We start from the raw sequence: 20645 nt of genomic DNA, 5'->3' as shown, positions 1-20645 counted from the left end.
ATGAGGGGAAAGAAGATTGCTTACAAAATTGATTACAGTAACTTGAAGCTGCAGAAATTAGGTAAACATTTTTATTGGCATTTATATTCTGCAGTCTATATTTATAATCATTGTGTGTAAAAATTGAGTCAAATTTTGGCATCCACAGAATTGAAACCAGATGTTTTTTTTTTTTCTTATGTGTACAGCATCGGTTTACTAATGATTATTAATATGAATTATTAAAATATATTATTTTATTCTTGCGCTCAACAATTTTTTCCCCAATTATTTGTAACTGCGGATAAAATATTAAGAGTACTTCTGATAATATAAAATTTCAAACTTAATTTTCACTTGCAATAACAATATTCTTTATACCCAACATTTAGGCACTTAGCTGTTCTCTTGTAAGTGTTTATTCTACTGACCTCATTATCGATTATAGTAAAACTTGCATTTAACTCTTGATACCTTATCGTTGCCTCGAACTTTCCATTACCTGGAGTCGCCTGAAGTTGACATAAAAATTGTTTATAATGAGTCGAGTTCGGTTTATCCTCCTGTGACTCGATCATCTCGTCAACTCTGAGTATTTTTTTCAGTTTTAGATTCGTGCAAATTCTTTTACCATTTTCATCCATGTACTTTTTAGTAACGTTATTGATGTGTTCAATAATTTTATGCGCCCCTTTGAGTACAATATCACCATTGATACTGCTATTTCCAAATATTACTGTACAGGTACACCAGTGATGTCCAATACCAACATCTTCGCAACCTCTTTCAGCTGGTACAGGAATAAAAAGTGATTTACATTGCGGGCAACTCCTGCTAAGATCAGATTCACCACCACCCCGAACGAGGACATCCCTCAAAGTCTCGTAAACGTTGAAAGGGGAAGTTAAACTTCTACCATTTTCTCTTAAGGCTTCAAATGCTTTGGGATTTTCTTCTATGAAAAATTGAGGTAGCCAAATGTAAGCGAATGGTAACTTTTCCTCGTACCATCCCTGGGTAGTTTCTCTGAGAGGTCCATATCTCGATCCATGATCGCTCAAAAAAATTACCATTGCATCGTTTAGAATTCCCTTTTGTTCCAGATTTTTGAACATGCTCAATATGTGAAAGTCCACTGATGATGGACCATTTATATTATCGTGGCTCATTGTGTTTGTCCAAAAAAAACCGAAGTACGGTTCACCGGTAAAAGTACTTGCGAATTCTAATGCGTAATTCAATATTCTATCACCACTGGATTCTGGACCGGTACAGTAATGGCTTGCATTCAAATGCCGCTTTGGGGTAAGATATTTTTCGGATGCGATTATGTAAGGTCGTAGATAAAAATCTGTTGGTGAATAAACAAAACCTGTTTTCATGTAATCGAAGGTACTGATAGCAGCTGCGTCTTCTCCATAAGCCGTAACGTAACCAGCATTTTTAAAGGCGTACCAAATTAGGGGGCATTTATCTAGACCGAAGGATTTAGTCGGTGTGCAAATTTCGTAAATTTTTGAGCTGTTCAGTCCGGTTAAAATTGCCATTAAATTCGGAAAGGTATTGTCTGCCATTTTATTATAACCCATTAGTTCTGTCCATCCAGTTTCTTTCAAATAGCGTGTAGTTATCGGCATTGAACGTTCAATATTGAAACGTGAGACGTTGTCCATCCCTAAAATTAGGACGCTTAACTTTTTGGTGAAATTTGATGAACGCTTTTGTAGTTCTAATCTGTTACGAACATTTTCCATTCGTAGAATAGGATGAACATTTTCGTACACCGTCTTTTTTCCTCTTTTTGTTCGTAGATTTATTCGCTTGGATTGGCATCTTACTAGGATTACTTCTACGTTAGTAGGCAGCATTACCTCATCCTTGAAATCTGTACAGGTACCAAGTCTGTAAAAATATACATCTTGGTAATATTTTTTTAATCCGATGATTACCTTATATTTTGAAAACTATTGCAACTCGGAACAAAACTACATGTAGTAAATATAACGAGATACATTGTGGGTCAAGGTGGGTCGACAAAGTTAATCATTTATTAATAATTACTACAGCTATCGCCACGTGATTGGAGCACGTAAGCACATGAATAGGAGGGAGGATATGACGTAATATGAAATTAATTATTTATATCTCATGCCAGAATTACTTGAATTTCAAACGCACATTATTTCAGAGTCTATTTGAGCATCAGGAATTTCCGTTGGTTTCGGTCTCCAAATTGGCGCCCAGCAGCAGGACATCCCAGGATAATTCTTAGCCAATTTCCGATCCAGTTTTAATTTTGATTGACTATCTGAAACCCTTACTATTTTGCTCATTAGAGCAGTCTTTGTACAAGCCTCGAATTTTTCTTTCCATACAAATTTTCTGATCGATGGATCTAACGGATCTCTAGCAAAGATCTGACACTTTGGATTCCACACCAGAAACCCTCGTCTATTATCTGGCGGTAATATAATTACGGATATTTTTTAATTTCCGTTTTGAATAAAATTGTCTTAGGCTTACCTTCAGATCTGTTGAAAATTCTTGAATGCATGTCAAGAGATCGATTTGGATCGGCGTAATTTTCGAAAATCAAGTACGGCATTGTGAAAAGAGCCAATAATAAAAGAATAACAAATAATCCTGGTCTTCGACAAATGCATTGTGCCCACTGCCAGGGATTAAAGCTACAAAACATCTCCCTTTTTTTGGTCCAGCGAAATAAAATCCATATCTAAACGCTTCCAATCGTCTTGAAATTAATATTATAATGTTATAGCAGGATATCGTCAACAGGTAGTTTGTTTCAAAAACATCTTTCCAATAACATGATCACAGTTCATGTATATATAAATCCAAACCGTAGAATGAAAATTTACTTATCAGTTTCTTTTTGTCATTATATAATTTTTTATCAATAACCGGTGCAAGGCTCTAAGCTCAATCTAAATTGTATATTTCTTCTTTTTTTTGCGACCACCTTTGGAACACGAACTTATTAGCTGCAAGTTGTAATATAATTGACCTCTCGTTAAGGGTAACAGAAGGAGAACTTTGCAACGCGTAAACTACAAATGCAGATCCACGGAATAGAGATATTTGCAAACTGTGGATACACGTATTTATACCAGAGTTTGCGCTTGTGCGAATTTTTCTTGACCTGCTGCAAGACACGACTAATGCGCCGGTGTGGAAAACCACCCCTGCAATTCGGCATGTCGATAAACTGATCTGAAGATTTCCATGGGACGCAGTCGCAGCCGATATTACGTGCTCCAGCAGCTAAATAAATTTTATTGAAGGTAGAATAAAGCAAAAAAAAACTCATTCAAGTCATCTATTCATCCATGTAATTTTCTTTTCATTTTTCAAAAGCCTAAAAAATGTTCAATCACCTGCAAAATCTTTAGAGAAATTAAACTATCTTCCACATGTCTTCAATCTGATTTTTTAGGGTGTCTTGAAATATTTCCTATAGGAACTATAGGTATTTGCGCATAGATACAGATAATTTGTTGCGTTTTTAGTTTTACTTCGTTTTCTTTAAATTTGGAAAAAAAAAATTTGTCAATTTAGGATGTTTGCGTATCATTTAGAAAATAAATTCAAGTAAACTATTGATTGTATAGTAGAGCCATAAATTGTAGCGAATTCATTCTAACTGGTAAGCTCTTTAATCGTCCAGACTCCGATGAGATCTTCGATAAAGATCTACTTGTAAGATCAATTTTAGAGTAGATCAGTACTTGTCAAAGTGACGTATTATGCCACGTGTCGGCCCCACGTCGACCCCCTTCTCCAGCTGGCGTCTGGAGACTGACGTACGTCTCCCTCTTTATGATGAATGTAGAATCAAGTCGAACTGCGCCTGATTGTGTTCGACGTTTGGAGCACTGAAATATAGGTTTGGAGGTCTGTAGTAAAAGATGGTGGTCCAGGAGGAGAATTCCGAAATAGACACCGAAACTTTCGGTAAAGAAGACGTCGAGGTGTCGAACGACGAGAAAATTTACTCACTAGAAAGTATCCTTAAAAATTAATTATTCCATCACAGAGACCCCACTTGACTTAAACTTTTGATCAGTTTTAATACCATATGTCATAACCTATTACCACTTATATTCATTATAGCCTTGCCACGGCGTTCGAATCCTTGAGATTTTTTGTGTTTTCTCTACTCGAATTTTGACTATAATATTCCTGATGCATAAACTTTAGTTTTGAAAATAATCAAAGATGCCCAGCAACAGCATGGCCTAAGGCACAGCGACTATCAACGCTATAGAGGATATTGCTCTCGGCGATTACGTAGACTACGTAAAGTTCTGAAAGTGCCACAGGGTGACAGGCGTCATTTCAAACGTCGGGATGTCGTTCCTGCAATGGTCAGTGATGACAAGTTCTTACAAGTTCCATTGACAATGGCTGAGAGAGCTTGGAGCTATGCTATGCAATTACGCCAAGAGTCAAACACAGAACCCAGAAAAAAATTTCATCTTATCAGCAGACTCAGGAAAGCTACAGCTTATTCTCTGCAGTTGCAAGAACTGATTGAGGTGAGGTGCAGTCATACCTTTTTTTTTTAAATTATTTCACATTTCACATTACCCTGAAATTTTTGTTTTTGTAACTAGAGTGTTAACTGTAATGCCCGCACTAAGCTGGAGGCTCAAGCTTACGTTGCTTGGATGCATGGCTCTCTTCATTTCGAGTTACAACTGTGGAAACCAGCAATGGAGAACTTGAAGAAGGCTCAAGTTGTTTACGAAAAATTAGCTTCGGCATTGCCAGACTTGGAACAAATAATTTATAAGGCTAAGGTTGAAGAGTTAGCTCCTAGTCTCAGATACTGTGCCTATAATATCGGGGATACTTCTGCTATTGATGATCTGATGCAGATGAGAGGGCAACTCAGTGGAGAATTGCTTGCTAGTTTAGATTCTTTGATGGCACAAACTCGGGAAAAACAATCAACTGCGGAGGAAGTAACATGGCGTGGTAAATCATGTGGAACTGTACCACCAAGAGCAGCTGGTTTATTAATATCAGACTCAAGATTGAATCAGACTCTTGCTAAGGCACCTAACAATCAAGCAAAGATTGATTTGCTAGAAGCTCATCTCATAGATTGTAAAGACGCTATAGCAGCTGTAAGAGAGGACTTCAAAGTTGAGCTGAAAAATCGTGACTCCGACAAACCTAATGCTTCACAGCACTTAGTAACATATTTGCAGTACATTAGATTATCAAGAACTTTGGAGAGATACTTGACTCTCGTGAAAGTGGCTCAGGAGTCTGACAAGACCAAGCCTCAGGATATCGTCAGATTGTATGAAGCAGCATTGCATAATCTTGTGGAAATTGCTCAACTTCAAGAAGATGAGGCTTATCAAAAAGAGCAGGATGCTAAAACTAAAGGTTATCGTGCGTTTAGATGTTTCTACATGGCTCAATCGTTGGCCAATCTTCATAGATGGCGAGATGCTATGGCCTTGTATCAAAGATCTTTTCAACACGCTACAGACGCACTCAAGGAATCTACCCTCTTACCGGATGATCTTAAAAATGAACTACAAAAATTAGAGACATTGATCGAAGGGGCTCAATATGCAGCTCATGCTCATAGCGTACTTGAAGAAGGTCAAGACGAAGAACCTGGTGTGAATAAGCAGACAAGAAGTAAGAAGCCTCTGTACGAACGGTTGCATGAATACAGAGAAGACACATCTCTTCTGACTAAACAACCAAATGTATACAAACTTCCACCGCCAATGCAGAGTATACCTTGTAAGCCCTTGTTCTTTGACTTGGCTTTCAATCTTGCTGAATTTCCTGATTTGTCTGATAAATTAGGAGATCAGGGGAAAAAATCAGGACAGGCTGGCCTTACTGGATTTGTTAAAGGCCTCTGGGGATGGGGAAATAAGTAATCGTCGTTCATGAAAATTATAAAAATTCCTTAATTTTTGACAAGGTTCAAGAATTTTTGTTATTCGAATGCAATTCAAAATTCTACTCACCTTGACAGAATTTGGGTTGATAATTTGTATCAGTAATAAAAAAAACAAGGTAAAATGAAACTGATGCATCATTACTCTTCTTTGAATTTGTTACCTAGTTGGTGGGATTAATATGGGAACATAAATTAAACTTGTAATGAAAGACAGTGAAGACAGAGATACATGTACTCAATAGGTACATTTATTCCTCAAAAAGATATGAATACAAATCCTTTTTTTATTCTTATAAATTTGTCGGTATAATCATCACAGGTACAATCGACGGTGTTTCTCGATAAGGACAACACACCTCAGATAATGCACTTTGTCGATTACCTATGGCTGTTTAGTTATTCCATACTGATAAGCTGTGGTAACACCATGACGTACGTAATCTTAAGCTTGAAACTTTTGTAAAAAAATCCATAATCATTGAGATGGTGAATTATTCAAAACAAGTTAAGTTGCGACTCGTCACGTACAAATCTGTTGAATCACACAATTTGCGGAAGGCACATTCACCAAATATTTACATCATTTGTGCGCATAAATTATTTCTCTAATATTCAACATTATTTTCACAAACCCAAAACAAGTACTAGGTAATACTTATTAATATGGAAAAATATTAGTGGCATAGAAAAATAAATGTTAACCACTTCGCAAGGAGAAATTAAACCTTTTATAGACGGAAAGTCACTCAGGTCCAGAATATGTTAAGCTTCTTTGCTTCTGGTGATCTGTTCGATTAGCTTTCTGAAAATTCTGGCAAGCTCACTATCGGGAAGCGTGACCAAAATACTCTGACCTTTATCTGCGAGTCTACCAACTGCGGGGTCAATCGGAATTCTTCCTAAGTATGGAACTTTCACCATTTCGGCAAGAGATTGCCCACCACCAGATGAAAATATGTTACTGCATTCCTATAGCACGTAAGGAGAAAAAAATTATTTATTCCATCATCCAATCAGAATAAAACACATTTCAGAGTTTACAAACCGAGCAAGTTGGGCAGACAAAACCGCTCATATTTTCCACTATGCCAATAATTGGGATGCCAGTTTTGCGGCAAAATGTTACTTCTCGCAATACATCATCCACTGCCACTGCCTGAGGTGTAGTAACAATGACTGCTCCATCGCATTTTACTGACCTAGAAAAATAGATCATTTTAGTGATTAATTAATTGGGTCAACAAAGTACAAAAATTGTTGCCTCACTCAGAGCCTGATGAGTGACAATTTCAGTGCTTGAAAAATAGGCAATAACAGTGACATTGAGATCAGTTGAAATAATTTTCCTGAAAATATGACTAAAATATTGAGAAACTATCTCATTCTACTTGTAGCTATTATCAGCTTTTCTTTCTCTTTGACTAGTCAGTCTCATAATCGGTAGAATGCTTATCTGTGTGTATGTTATTTCTAAGAGTCCGTCACATGATTTATCATCACCACATGTGACTGTTACTAATGGACATGTGATTTCTCCACTCATGATAATACACAAACACATTTAATACCTCTCACGTTCATAATTACCAAAGCTTGATGATAGCTAATGAACAAGGTCAAATTCAATATGAAAATCAATATTTTTGAAGAAAATCTATTGTTCAGAAATTCATAGTTGCAAATCTCCTATTCGAAGTAAAAAAACAGTCCTTAACATAATTTGTTACTGCTATCTACCTCTTTCAAGTTGTATAAGAATGCATCCATGTTGGGGGATGATCTTCACTTACACATGAGTATAGGTGAAGACTCATTTACCTCAAATTTTCCATGACTGTAATGTGTTCGTCTGAGGTTCCTGGCGGTGTGTCAATAATTAGATAATCTATGTCTTCCCACACAACATCCATCAAAAACTGCTTGATCATTCCAGTTTTCTTTGGTCCACGCCAGACAACACCATCATTACGATTTTTTAAAAGGAATCCTATAGACATAACTGCTAGTCTTTGCTCTTTGTCTGCATAAACTGGAACCCATCTGAAGTTCAAATTAAACTTTGTCAATACCTCCAGGAAAGTCAGCTAGATGAATAACGTGTTGATAGAAAGTCGTCGACAGAGTTTGACTCACCCCTTTGTTGACTGGTGAACATCTTTATCTTCCAAATGTAACAAATACGGTATACTTGGACCGCATAAATCAACGTCTAATAAACCGACCTAGAAAAGGAGGCTCAAGTCAGTCTAACATAACCTAAACTGATGTTTGAGGTTGGAGGTTGTAGTTCACCTTAAATCCAGATTCCTTCAATGTCAGTGCCAACTGAGTGCTTACAGTTGATTTCCCGACACCTCCTTTACCCGATAACACTAAAACAACGTGTTTCACTCCTTCTAACATTGTTGAAAAATTGTTTCAATTGTGATTCTAAGGAATGAACGTCCATTTAAACATTCATCTGCGACTGACAACCCGCCGAAGCTGACAACCAACTTCGGATCAAAGTACGACTGCAGCTCGTTTTGAAGACGCGACTATCGTTGTCGAGAGTTAGGAGAAGCGGCAAATTTATTTCATTGACAGTCAACTTCTGAACCAAGCCTCCCATGAAATTATTAACAACTAGGGGCTTCAACCCTGCGCGCTTCGCGCGTAAACGCAAATTTTCATTTCAAACATTCATAGAATACTAAATCAGTTCTATGGATATTGCGAATTATACAATACCCATGAATTCAAAAATTGATATATTTTCATTATTATTACGTCAATTCTATATCCTCATTTCATCCCTTATTAGCGCCTGGTTATATGCAATTCAACATACAATTGTGTTTTACCCTCGCAGATTCTTTTTACTATCCACAGTTTAATGAAAATTCGAAGGGTGGCGCCAGCTTCTGGATTGGATCGATGTCCTCGTTTCATCCCTGATTGGCGTCTAGTTATATGCAACTCAACATACGATGGTACTTTACCCTCATCGATTGATTTTACTCGTCACAGTTCAGTTAAAATTTGTAGGAGGGCGCGAGCTCCTGTAAACCAGAGAAATCAAATAATTTGTTCGTCTTGAGAGAAAAAAAAAAATATATATTCAAATGAAAAGTATATGATTTGAAATTAATGGCCAGATTTTTTTCAATGTTCGCTCTGACGATGCACATCTGTTTTCTGAAAGCACTTTTTTTAGAAATCAAAAAAAAAATCATTTCACTGATGTCGGAGAACATAAGTAAGTTGCTCATTTTTCGGAAGATTTCAGCAGAATTGAAAAAGAAAAAACAGCAGAGACTGTGGATATCGCTCTTCGTTCGTGCGATTTCAGAAGATTAAGAGGGGAAAGAAATCCAAACACTATAGTCTTTGCTCATTTTTCGAGGGATTTTGGAAGGTTTCGGAGTCAAAAAACACCAAAGACTATAGTCTTTGCTCATTTTTCGAAGAATTTTGGAAGATTTCGGAGTCAAAAAACACCAAAGACTATAGTCTTTGCTCATTTTTCGAGGGATTTTGAAGGATTTTGGAGTTGAAAAACACCAAAGACTATAGTCTTTGCTTATTTTTCGAGGGATTTTGAAGGATTTCGGAGTTGAGAAACACCAAAGACTATAGTCTTCGCTCATTTTTCGAGGGATTTTGGAAGATTTCGGAGTTGAAAAACACCAAAGACTATAGTCTTTGCTCATTTTTCGAGGGATTTTGAAAGATTCCGGAGTCAAAAAACACCAAAGACTATATTAAATTAAAGTCTTTGCTCATGTTCCGAAGGATTTTGGAAGATTTCGGAGTCAAAAAACACCAAAGGCTATAAACTTTGCTCATTTTTCGAGGGATTTTAAAAGATTTCAGAGTCAAAAAACACCGAAGACTGTGGTCTTTGCTCATTTTTCGAGGGATTTTGGAAGATTTCGGAGTCAAAGAACACCAAAGACTATAGTCTTTGCTCATTTTTCGATTGATTTTGGCAGAATTAGAGGCGTCAAAACACCGAAGACTATAGTCTTCGCTCATTTTTCGGGGTGACGGTTTGCCGTTTTTTCCTCTGGAAAAGGGTCAATGCTTTTCTGGTTTGGGTTAAGAAGGGGACAAAGCTTTTGCCGAGGTCATTTCTTCGAGCAAAACTGAAAAAGTATTGACACTAAAAGCATCCATTCACGCCTTATATTGCCTGACGTCAAGGGGGAAGATACTAGAGATTTTAGTTCACGAAAATTCCGCCACATGGCGCTAGCTGTAGTTTCCGGACCGAACACGTGACCCTTTAGGGGTGGAGCCTGAAAATAGTGCTGGACGAATAGATTCCAGGGCCCGCAACCATCTAGGGGCGGCTCAAGTGGAAAATAATTTCGAAAATCTATAAAAAATCGGAAAAAATTGTGAAAAATCAGGAAAAATCAGAGAAAGTCGGAATAAATTGCAAACGTCAAAAAGATACGAAAAAATTAGAAACATACGAAAAAAAAAAAGACTGAATCTGGTTTTTTTCCCTGAAGAAAAATGTGCAAAGACTATAGTTTTTAGTGTGTTTCACTCCGAAAAATGTTTTCCAAAGAGATGTGGGGAGATAGCAGAGTTAGAGAACACCAAAAACTATAGTATTTGCTCATTTTTCGAAAGATTTTGGAAGATTTCGGAGTCAAAAAACAACAAAGACTATAGTCTTTGCTCATTTTTCGAGGGATTTTGGAAGATTTCGGAGTTGAACAACACCAAAGACTATAGTCTTTGCTCATTTTTCGAGGGATTTTTGAAGATTTCAGAGTTGAAAAACACCAAAGATTATAGTCTTTGCTTATTTTTCAAGGGATTTTGAAAGATTTCGGAGTTGGAGAACACCAAAGACTATAGTCTCTGCTCATTTTTCAAGGGATTTTGGAAGATATCAGATTTAAAAAACACCAAAGACTACAGTCTTTGCTCATTTTTCGAGGGATTTTGGAAGATTTCGGAGTTGAAAAACACCAAAGACTATAGTATTTGCTCATTTTCCGAGGGATTTTGGAAGATATCAGAGTTGAAAAACACCAAAGACAATAGTCTTTGGTCATTTTTCGAGGGATTTTGGAAGATTTCGGAGTTAAAAAACACCGAAGACTATAGTATTTGCTCATTTTCCGAGGGATTTTGGAAGATATCAGAGTTGAAAAACACCAAAGACAATAGTCTTTGGTCATTTTTCGAGGGATTTTGGAAGATTTCGGAGTTAAAAAACACCAAAGACTATAGTCTTTGCTCATTTTCCGAGGGATTTTGGAAGATATCAAAATTGAAAAACACCAAAGACAATAGTCTTTGTTCATTTTTCGAGGGATTTTGAAAGATATCAGAGTTGAAAAACACCGAAGACTATAGTCTTTGCTCATTTCTCGAGGAATTTTGGAAGATATAAGAGTCAAGAAAAAACAAAGACTATAGTCTTTGCTCATTTTTCGAGGGATTTTGAAAGATATCAAAGTCAAAAAACAACAAAGACTATAGTCTTTGCTCATTTTCCGAGGGATTTTGGAAGATATCAAGATTAAAAAACATGGAAGACTATAGTCTTTGCTCATTTTTCGAGGGATTTTGGAAGATTTCGGAGTTGAAAAACACCGAAGACTATAGTCTTTGCTCATTTTCCGAGGGATTTGGAAGATATCAGAGTTGAAAAACACCGAAGACTATAGACTTTGTTCATTTTTCGAGGGATTTTGAAAGATATCAGAGTTGAAAAACACCAAAGACTATAGTCTTTGCTCATTTCTCGAGGGATTTTGGAAAATATAAGAGTCAAAAAACAACGAAGACTATAGTCTTTGCTCATTTTTCGAGGGATTTTGAAAGATATCAGAGTCAAAAAACAACAAAGACTATAGTCTTTGCTTATTTTTCGAGAGATTTTAGAAGATTTCGGAGTTGGAAAACAACAAAGACTATAGTCTTTGCTTATTTTTCGAGAGATTTTGAAGGATTTCGGAGTTGAGAAACACCAAAGACTATAGTCTTCGCTCATTTTTCGAGTGATTTTGGGAGATTTCGGAGTTGAAAAACACCGAAGACTATAGTCTTTGCTCATTTTTCGAGGGATTTTAGAAGATTTCGGAGTTGGAAAACAACAAAGACTATAGTCTTTGCTTATTTTTCGAGGGATTTTGAAAGATTTCGGAGTCAAAAAACAACAAAGACTATAGTCTTTGCTCATTTCTCGAGGGATTTTGGAAGATTTCGGAGTTGAAAAACACCAAAGACTATAGTCTTTGCTCATTTTTCGAGGTATTTTGGAAGATTTCGGAGTTGAAAAACACCAAAGACTATGGTCTTTGCTCATTTCTCGAGGGATTTTGGAAGATATAGGAGTCAAAAAACAACAAAGACTATGGTCTTTGCTCATTTCTCGAGGGATTTTGGAAGATCTGAGAGTCAAAAAACAACAAAGACTATAGTCTTTGCTCATTTTCCGGGTGATTTTGAGAGATATCAGAGTTGAAAAATAACAAAGACTATAGTCTTTGCTTATTTTTCGAGGGATTCTAAATAATTTCGGAGTTGAAAAACACCAAAAACTATAATCTTTGCTCATTTTTCGGGGGATTTTGGAAGATATCAGAGTCAAAAAACAACAAAGACTATAGTCTTTGCTCATTTCTCGAGGGATTTTGGAAGATATCAGAGTCAAAAAACAACAAAGACTAAAGTCTATGCTTATTTTTCGAGGGATTTTAAAAGATATCAGTTTCGACAAACACCAAAGACTATAGTCTTTGCTCATTTCTCGAGGGATTTTATAAGATATAAGAGTAAAAAAATAACAAAGACTATAGTCTTTGCTTATTTTTCGAGGGATTCTAAATAATTTCGGAGTTGAAAAACACCAAAGACTATAATCTTTGCTCATTTTTCGGGGGATTTTGGAAGATATCAGAGTCAAAAAACAACAAAGACTATAGTCTTTGCTCATTTTTCGAGGGATTTTCGAAGATTTCGGAGTTGAAAAACACCAAAGACTATAGTCTTTGCTCATTTTTCGAGGGTCTTTGAAAGATATCAGAGTCAAAAACCAACAAAGACTATAGTCTTTGCTCATTTTTCGAGGGATTTTAAAAGATATCAGAGTCAAAAAACAACAAAAACTATAGTCTTTGCTCATTTTTCGAGGGATTTTGAAAGATATGAGAGTTGAAAAACACCAAAGACTATGATCTTTGCTCATTTCTCGAGGGATTTTGGAAGATCAAAGAGTCAAAAAACAACAAAGACTATAGTCTTTGCTCATTTTTCGAGGGATTTTGAAAGATATCAGAGTTGAAAAAAACCAAAGACTATAGTCTTTGCTCATTTCTCGAGGGATTTTGGAAGATATAAAAGTCAAAAAACAACGAAAACTATAGTCTTTGCCTATTTTTCGAGGGATTTCGAAAGATTTCGGAGTTGAAAAACACCAAAGACTATAGTCTTTGCTCATTTTTCGAAGGATTATGAAAGATTTCGCAGTTGAAAAACACCAAAGACCATAGTCTTTGCCTATTCTTCGAGGTATTTTGAAAGATATCAGAGTTGAAAAACACCAAAGGCTATAGTCTTTGCTCATTTTTCGAGGGATTTTGAAAGGTATCAGAGTTGAAAAACACCAAAGACTATAGTCTTTGCTCATTTCTCGAGGGATTTTGGAAGATATCAGAGTCAAAAAACAACGAAGACTATAGTCTTTGTTCATTTTGCGAGGGATTTTAAAAGATATCAGAGTTGGAAAACACCAAAGACTATGGTCTTTGCTCATTTCTCGAGGGATTTTGGAAGATATAGAAGTCAAAAAACAACAAAGACTATAGTCTTTGCTCATTTTTCGAGGGATTTTGAAAGATATCAGAGTCAAAAAACAACAAAAACTATAGTCTTTGCTCATTTTTTGCGGGATTTTGGAAGATTTCGGAGTCGAAAAACACCAAAGACTATCGTCTTCGCTCATTTTTCGAGGGATTTTCAAAGATATCAGAGTTGAAAAACACCAAAGACTATAGTCTCTGCTTATTTCTCGAGGGATTTTGGAAGATTTCGGAGTTGAAAAACACCAAAGACTATAGTCTTTGCTCATTTCTCGAGGGATTTTGGAAGATATCAGAGTCAAAAAACAACAAAGACTATAGTCTTTGCTTATTTTCCGAGGAATTTTGAACGATTTCGGAGTTGAAAAACACCAAAGACTATAGTCTTTGCTCATTTTTCGAGGGATTTTAAAAGATTTCGGAGTTGAATGAACACGAAAGACTATAGTCTTTGCTTATTTCTCGAGGAATTTTGGAAGATTTCGGAGTTGAAAAACACCAAAGACTTCAGTCTTTGCTCATTTTTCGGAGGATTTTGGAAGATTTCGGAGTCGAAAAACATCAAAGACTATAGTCTTTGCTCATTTTTCGAGGGATTTTCGAAGATTTCAGAAGTGAAAAACACCAAAGACTCTAGTCTTTGCTTATTTTCCAAGGGATTTTGAAAGATTTCGGATTTGAAAAACACCGAAGACTATAGTCTTTGCTTATTTTTCGAGGGATTTTGAAAGATTTCGGAGTCAAAAAACAACAAAGACTATGGTCTTTGCTCATTTTTCGCGGGATTTTGGAAGATTTCGGAGTCGAGAAACACCAAAGACCATAGTCTTTGCTCATTTTTCGAGGGATTTTCGAAGATTTCAGAAGTGAAAAACACCAAAGACTATAGTCTCTGCTTATTTTCCAAGGGATTTTGAAATATTTCGGATGAAGACTATAGTCTTTGCTCATTTTTCGGGGGATTTTGAAAGATATCAGAGTCAAAAAAACAACAAAGACTATAGTCTTTGCTCATTTTTCCGAGGAATTTTGGAAGATTTCGGAGTTGAAAAACAACAAAGACTATAGTCTTTGCTCATTTTTCGAGGGATTTTTGAAAGATATCAGAGTCAAAAAACAACAAAAACTATAGTCTTTGCTCATTTTTCGCGGGATTTTGGAAGATTTCGGAGTCGAAAAACACCAAAGACTATAGTCTTCGCTTATTTTTTCGAGGGATTTTCAACGATATCAGAGTTGAAAAAACACCAAAGACTATAGTCCTCTGCTTATTTCTCGAGGGATTTTGGAAGATTTCGGAGTTGAGAAACACCAAAGACTATAGTCTTTGCTCATTTCTCGAGGGATTTTGGAAGATATCAGAGTCAAAAAAACAACAAAGACTATAGTCTTTGCTTATTTTCCGAGGAATTTTGAACGATTTCGGAGTTGAAAAACACCAAAGACTATAGTCTTTGCTCATTTTTCGAGGGATTTTTGAAGATATCAGAGTCAAAAAACAACAAAGACTATAGTCTTTGCTCATTTTTCGAGGGATTTTCGAAGATTTCGGAGTTGAAAAAACACCAAAGGACTATAGTCTTTGCTCATTTTTCGAGGGGTCTTTGAAAGATATCAGAGTCAAAAAACCAACAAAGACTATAGTCTTTGCTCATTTTTCGAGGGATTTTAAAAGATATCAGAGTCAAAAAACAACAAAAACTATAGTCTTTGCTCATTTTTCGAGGGATTTTGAAAGATATGAGAGTTGAAAAACACCAAAGACTATGATCTTTGCTCATTTCTCGAGGGATTTTGGAAGATCAAAGAGTCAAAAAACAACAAAGACTATAGTCTTTGCTCATTTTTCGAGGGATTTTGAAAGATATCAGAGTTGAAAAAAACCAAAGACTATAGTCTTTGCTCATTTCTCGAGGGATTTTGGAAGATATAAAAGTCAAAAAACAACGAAAACTATAGTCTTTGCCTATTTTTCGAGGGATTTCGAAAGATTTCGGAGTTGGAAAAACACCAAAGACTATAGTCTTTGCTCATTTTTCGAAGGATTATGAAAGATTTCGCAGTTGAAAAACACCAAAGACCATAGTCTTTGCCTATTCTTCGAGGTATTTTGAAAGATATCAGAGTTGAAAAACACCAAAGGCTATAGTCTTTGCTCATTTTTCGAGGGATTTTGAAAGGTATCAGAGTTGAAAAACACCAAAGACTATAGTCTTTGCTCATTTCTCGAGGGATTTTGGAAGATATCAGAGTCAAAAAACAACGAAGACTATAGTCTTTGTTCATTTTGCGAGGGATTTTAAAAGATATCAGAGTTGGAAAACACCAAAGACTATGGTCTTTGCTCATTTCTCGAGGGATTTTGGAAGATATAGAAGTCAAAAAACAACAAAGACTATAGTCTTTGCTCATTTTTCGAGGGATTTTGAAAGATATCAGAGTCAAAAAACAACAAAAACTATAGTCTTTGCTCATTTTTTGCGGGATTTTGGAAGATTTCGGAGTCGAAAAACACCAAAGACTATCGTCTTCGCTCATTTTTCGAGGGATTTTCAAAGATATCAGAGTTGAAAAACACCAAAGACTATAGTCTCTGCTTATTTCTCGAGGGATTTTGGAAGATTTCGGAGTTGAAAAACACCAAAGACTATAGTCTTTGCTCATTTCTCGAGGGATTTTGGAAGATATCAGAGTCAAAAAACAACAAAGACTATAGTCTTTGCTTATTTTCCGAGGAATTTTGAACGATTTCGGAGTTGAAAAACACCAAAGACTATAGTCTTTGCTCATTTTTCGAGGGATTTTAAAAGATTTCGGAGTTGAATGAACACGAAAGACTATAGTCTTTGCTTATTTCTCGAGGAATTTTGGAAGATTTCGGAGTTGAAAAACACCAAAGACTTCAGTCTTTGCTCATTTTTCGGAGGATTTTGGAAGATTTCGGAGTCGAAAAACATCAAAGACTATAGTCTTTGCTCATTTTTCGAGGGATTTTCGAAGATTTCAGAAGTGAAAAACACCAAAGACTCTAGTCTTTGCTTATTTTCCAAGGGATTTTGAAAGATTTCGGATTTGAAAAACACCGAAGACTATAGTCTTTGCTTATTTTTCGAGGGATTTTGAAAGATTTCGGAGTCAAAAAACAACAAAGACTATGGTCTTTGCTCATTTTTCGCGGGATTTTGGAAGATTTCGGAGTCGAGAAACACCAAAGACCATAGTCTTTGCTCATTTTTCGAGGGATTTTCGAAGATTTCAGAAGTGAAAAACACCAAAGACTATAGTCTCTGCTTATTTTCCAAGGGATTTTGAAATATTTCGGATTCGAAAAACACCGAAGACTATAGTCTTTGCTCATTTTTCGGGGGATTTTGAAAGATATCAGAGTCAAAAAACAACAAAGACTATAGTCTTTGCTCATTTTCCGAGGAATTTTGGAAGATTTCGGAGTTGAAAAACAACAAAGACTATAGTCTTTGCTCATTTTTCGAGGGATTTTGAAAGATATCAGAGTCAAAAAACAACAAAAACTATAGTCTTTGCTCATTTTTCGCGGGATTTTGGAAGATTTCGGAGTCGAAAAACACCAAAGACTATAGTCTTCGCTTATTTTTCGAGGGATTTTCAACGATATCAGAGTTGAAAAACACCAAAGACTATAGTCTCTGCTTATTTCTCGAGGGATTTTGGAAGATTTCGGAGTTGAGAAACACCAAAGACTATAGTCTTTGCTCATTTCTCGAGGGATTTTGGAAGATATCAGAGTCAAAAAACAACAAAGACTATAGTCTTTGCTTATTTTCCGAGGAATTTTGAACGATTTCGGAGTTGAAAAACACCAAAGACTATAGTCTTTGCTCATTTTTCGAGGGATTTTTGAAGATATCAGAGTCAAAAAACAACAAAGACTATAGTCTTTGCTCATTCTTCGAGGGATTTTGGAAGATTTTGGAGTTGAAAAACATCAAAGACTATAGACTTTGCTCATTTTTCGAGGGATTTTGAAGGATTTCGAAGTTGAAAAACACCAAAGACTGGAGTCTTTGCTCATTTTTCGAGGGATTTTGGAAGATATCAGAGTCAAAAAACAACAAAGACTATAGTCTTTGCTTATTTTCCGAGGAATTTTGAAAGATTTCGGAGTTGAAAAACACCAAACACTATAGTCTTTGCTCATTTTTCGAGGGATTTTTAAAAATATCAGAGTCAAAAAACAACAAAGACTATAGTCTTTGCTCATTTTTCGAGGGATTTTGAAGGATTTCGGAGTTGAAAAACACCAAAGACTGGAGTCTTTGCTCATTTTTCGAGGGATTTTGGAAGATTTTGGAGTTGAAAAACATCAAAGACTATAGACTTTGCTCATTTTTCGAGGGATTTTGAAGGATTTCGAAGTTGAAAAACACCAAAGACTGGAGTCTTTGCTCATTTTTCGAGGGATTTTGAAAGATATCAGAGTTGAAAAACACCAAAGACTATAGTCTTTGCTCATTTTTCGAGGGATTTTGGAAGATATCAGAGTCAAAAAACAACAAAGACTATAGTCTTTGCTTATTTTCCGAGGAATTATGAAAGATTTCGGAGTTGAAAAACACCAAACACTATAGTCTTTGCTCATTTTCCGAGGGATTTTTAAAGATATCAGAGTCAAAAAACAACAAAGATTATAGTCTTTGCTCATTTTTCGAGGGATTTTGAAGGAATTCGGAGTTGAAAAACACCAAAGACTGGAGTCTTTGCTCATTTTTCGAGGGATTCTGGGAGATATCAGAGTCAAAAAAAAACAAAGACTATAGTCTTTGCTTTTTTTCGAGGGATTCTAAATAATTTCGAAATTGAAAAACACCAAAGACTATAATCTTTGCTCGTTTTTCGGGGGATTTTGGAAGATATCAGAGTCAAAAAACAACAAAGACTATAGTCTTTGCTCATTTCTCGAGGGATTTTGGAAGATATCAGAGTCAAAAAACAACAAAGACTATAGTCTTTGCTTATTTCTCGAGGGATTTTGGAAGATATCAGAGTTGAAAAACACCAAAGACTATGGTCTTTGCTCATTTCTCGAGGGATTTTGGAAGATATAGGAGTCAAAAAACAACAAAGACTATGGTCTTTGCTCATTTCTCGAGGGATTTTGGAAGATCTGAGAGTCAAAAAACAACAAAGACTATAGTCTTTGCTCATTTTCCGGGTGATCTTGAGAGATATCAGAGTTGAAAAATAACAAAGACTATAGTCTTTGCTTATTTTTCGAGGGATTCTAAATAATTTCGGAGTTGAAAAACACCAAAGACTATAATCTTTGCTCATTTTTCGGCGGATTTTGGAAGATATCAGAGTCAAAAAACAACAAAGACTATAGTCTTTGCTCATTTCTCGAGGGATTTTGGAAGATATCAGAGTCAAAAAACAACAAAGACTAAAGTCTATGCTTATTTTTCGAGGGATTTTAAAAGCTATCAGTTTCGACAAACACCAAAGACTATAGTCTTTGCTCATTTCTCGAGGGATTTTATATGATATAAGAGTAAAAAAATAACAAAGACTATAGTCTTTGCTTATTTTTCGAGGGATTCTAAATAATTTCGGAGTTGAAAAACACCAAAGACTATAATCTTTGCTCATTTTTCGGGGGATTTTGGAAGATATCAGAGTCAAAAAACAACAAAGACTATAGTCTTTGCTCATTTTTCGAGGGATTTTCGAAGATTTCGGAGTTGAAAAACACCAAAGACTATAGTCTTTGCTCATTTTTCGAGGGATTTTGAAAGATATGAGAGTCAAAAAACAACAAAAACTATAGTCTTTGCTCATTTTTCGCGGGATTTTGGAAGATTTCGGAGTCGAAAAACACCAAAGACTATAGTCTTCGCTCATTTTTCGAGGGATTTTCAACGATATCAGAGTTGAAGAACACCAAAGACTATAGTCTTTGCTCATTTTTCGAGGGATTTTGGAAGATATCAGAGTCAAAAAACAACAAAGACTATAGTCTTTGCTTATTTTCCGAGGAATTTTGAAAGATTTCGGAGTTGAAAGACACCAAAGACTATAGTCTTTGCTCATTTTTCGAGGAATTTTTAAAGATATCAAAGTCAAAAAACAACAAAGACTATAGTCTTTGCTCATTTTTCGAGGGATTTTGGAAGATTTCGAAGTTGAAAAACACCAAAGACTATGGTCTTTGCTCATTTTTCGAGGGATTTTGAAGGATTTCGGAGTTGAAAAACACCAAAGACTATAGTCTTTGCTCATTTTTCGAGGGATTTTGAAAGATATCAGAGTTGAAAAACACCAAAGACTATAGTCTTTGCTCATTTTTCGAGGGATTCTGGGAGATATCAGAGTCAAAAAAAAACAAAGACTATAGTCTTTGCTTTTTTTCCGAGGAATTTTGAAAGATTTCGGAGTCGAAAAACACCAAAGACTATAGTCTTTGCTTATTTTCCGAGGAATTTTGAAAGATTTCGGAGTCAAAAAACAACAAAGACTATAGTCTTTGCTCATTTCTCGAGGGATTTTGGAAGATTTCGGAGTTGAAAAACACCAAAGACTATAGTCTTTGCTCATTTTTCGAGGTATTTTGGAAGATTTCGGAGTCGAAAAACACCAAAAACTATAGTCTTTGCTCATTTTTCGAGGGATTTTGAAAGATATCAGAGTCAAAAAACAACAAAGACTATAGTCTTTGCTCATTTTTCGAGGGATTTTGAAAGATATCAGAGTTGAAAAACACCAAAGACTATAGTCTTCGTTCATTTTTCGAGGGATTTCAAAAGATATCAGAGTTCAAAAACACCAAAGACTATGGTCTTTGCTCATTTCTCGAGGGATTTTGGAAGATATCAGAGTCAAAAAACAACAAAAACTATAGTCTTTGCTCATTTCTCGAGGGATTTTGGAAG

At 35.8% G+C, this 20645-nt stretch overlaps 3 protein-coding genes across 3 annotated transcripts; 1 reads left to right on the top strand and 2 right to left on the bottom strand.

The window, feature by feature from the left end:
• Positions 1-57: 57 nt before the first annotated feature.
• On the bottom strand, positions 58-3215 carry LOC105687619. Its single transcript, XM_012403407.3, has 3 exons — positions 2503-3215; positions 2158-2437; positions 58-1881 (listed from the first exon to the last, which is right to left on the bottom strand). The coding sequence occupies exons 1-3, from the start codon at positions 2675-2677 to the stop codon at positions 333-335; spliced, it is 2004 nt and encodes a 667-aa protein (XP_012258830.3). The 5' UTR covers positions 2678-3215; the 3' UTR covers positions 58-332.
• A 419-nt stretch (positions 3216-3634) lies between these two features.
• On the top strand, positions 3635-6059 carry LOC105687665 (signal recognition particle subunit SRP68). The gene is made up of 3 exons (XM_012403476.3): positions 3635-4002; positions 4198-4535; positions 4614-6059. The coding sequence occupies exons 1-3, from the start codon at positions 3906-3908 to the stop codon at positions 5907-5909; spliced, it is 1731 nt and encodes a 576-aa protein (XP_012258899.2). The 5' UTR covers positions 3635-3905; the 3' UTR covers positions 5910-6059.
• A 91-nt stretch (positions 6060-6150) lies between these two features.
• LOC105687666 (cytosolic Fe-S cluster assembly factor NUBP2 homolog) lies at positions 6151-8503 on the bottom strand. The gene is made up of 5 exons (XM_012403477.3): positions 8225-8503; positions 8066-8154; positions 7751-7972; positions 6978-7131; positions 6151-6901 (listed from the first exon to the last, which is right to left on the bottom strand). Exons 1-5 carry the CDS (start codon positions 8333-8335, stop codon positions 6695-6697), a joined length of 783 nt encoding a protein of 260 aa, XP_012258900.1. The 5' UTR covers positions 8336-8503; the 3' UTR covers positions 6151-6694.
• Positions 8504-20645: the final 12142 nt, after the last annotated feature.

This window comes from Athalia rosae, chromosome 4 (assembly GCF_917208135.1).
Source record: "Athalia rosae chromosome 4, iyAthRosa1.1, whole genome shotgun sequence".
Taxonomy (NCBI): Eukaryota; Metazoa; Arthropoda; class Insecta; order Hymenoptera; family Athaliidae; genus Athalia; species Athalia rosae.
The sequence above is the reverse complement of the archived record's forward strand: the minus strand, read 5'-3'. Positions and strand labels throughout refer to the sequence as shown.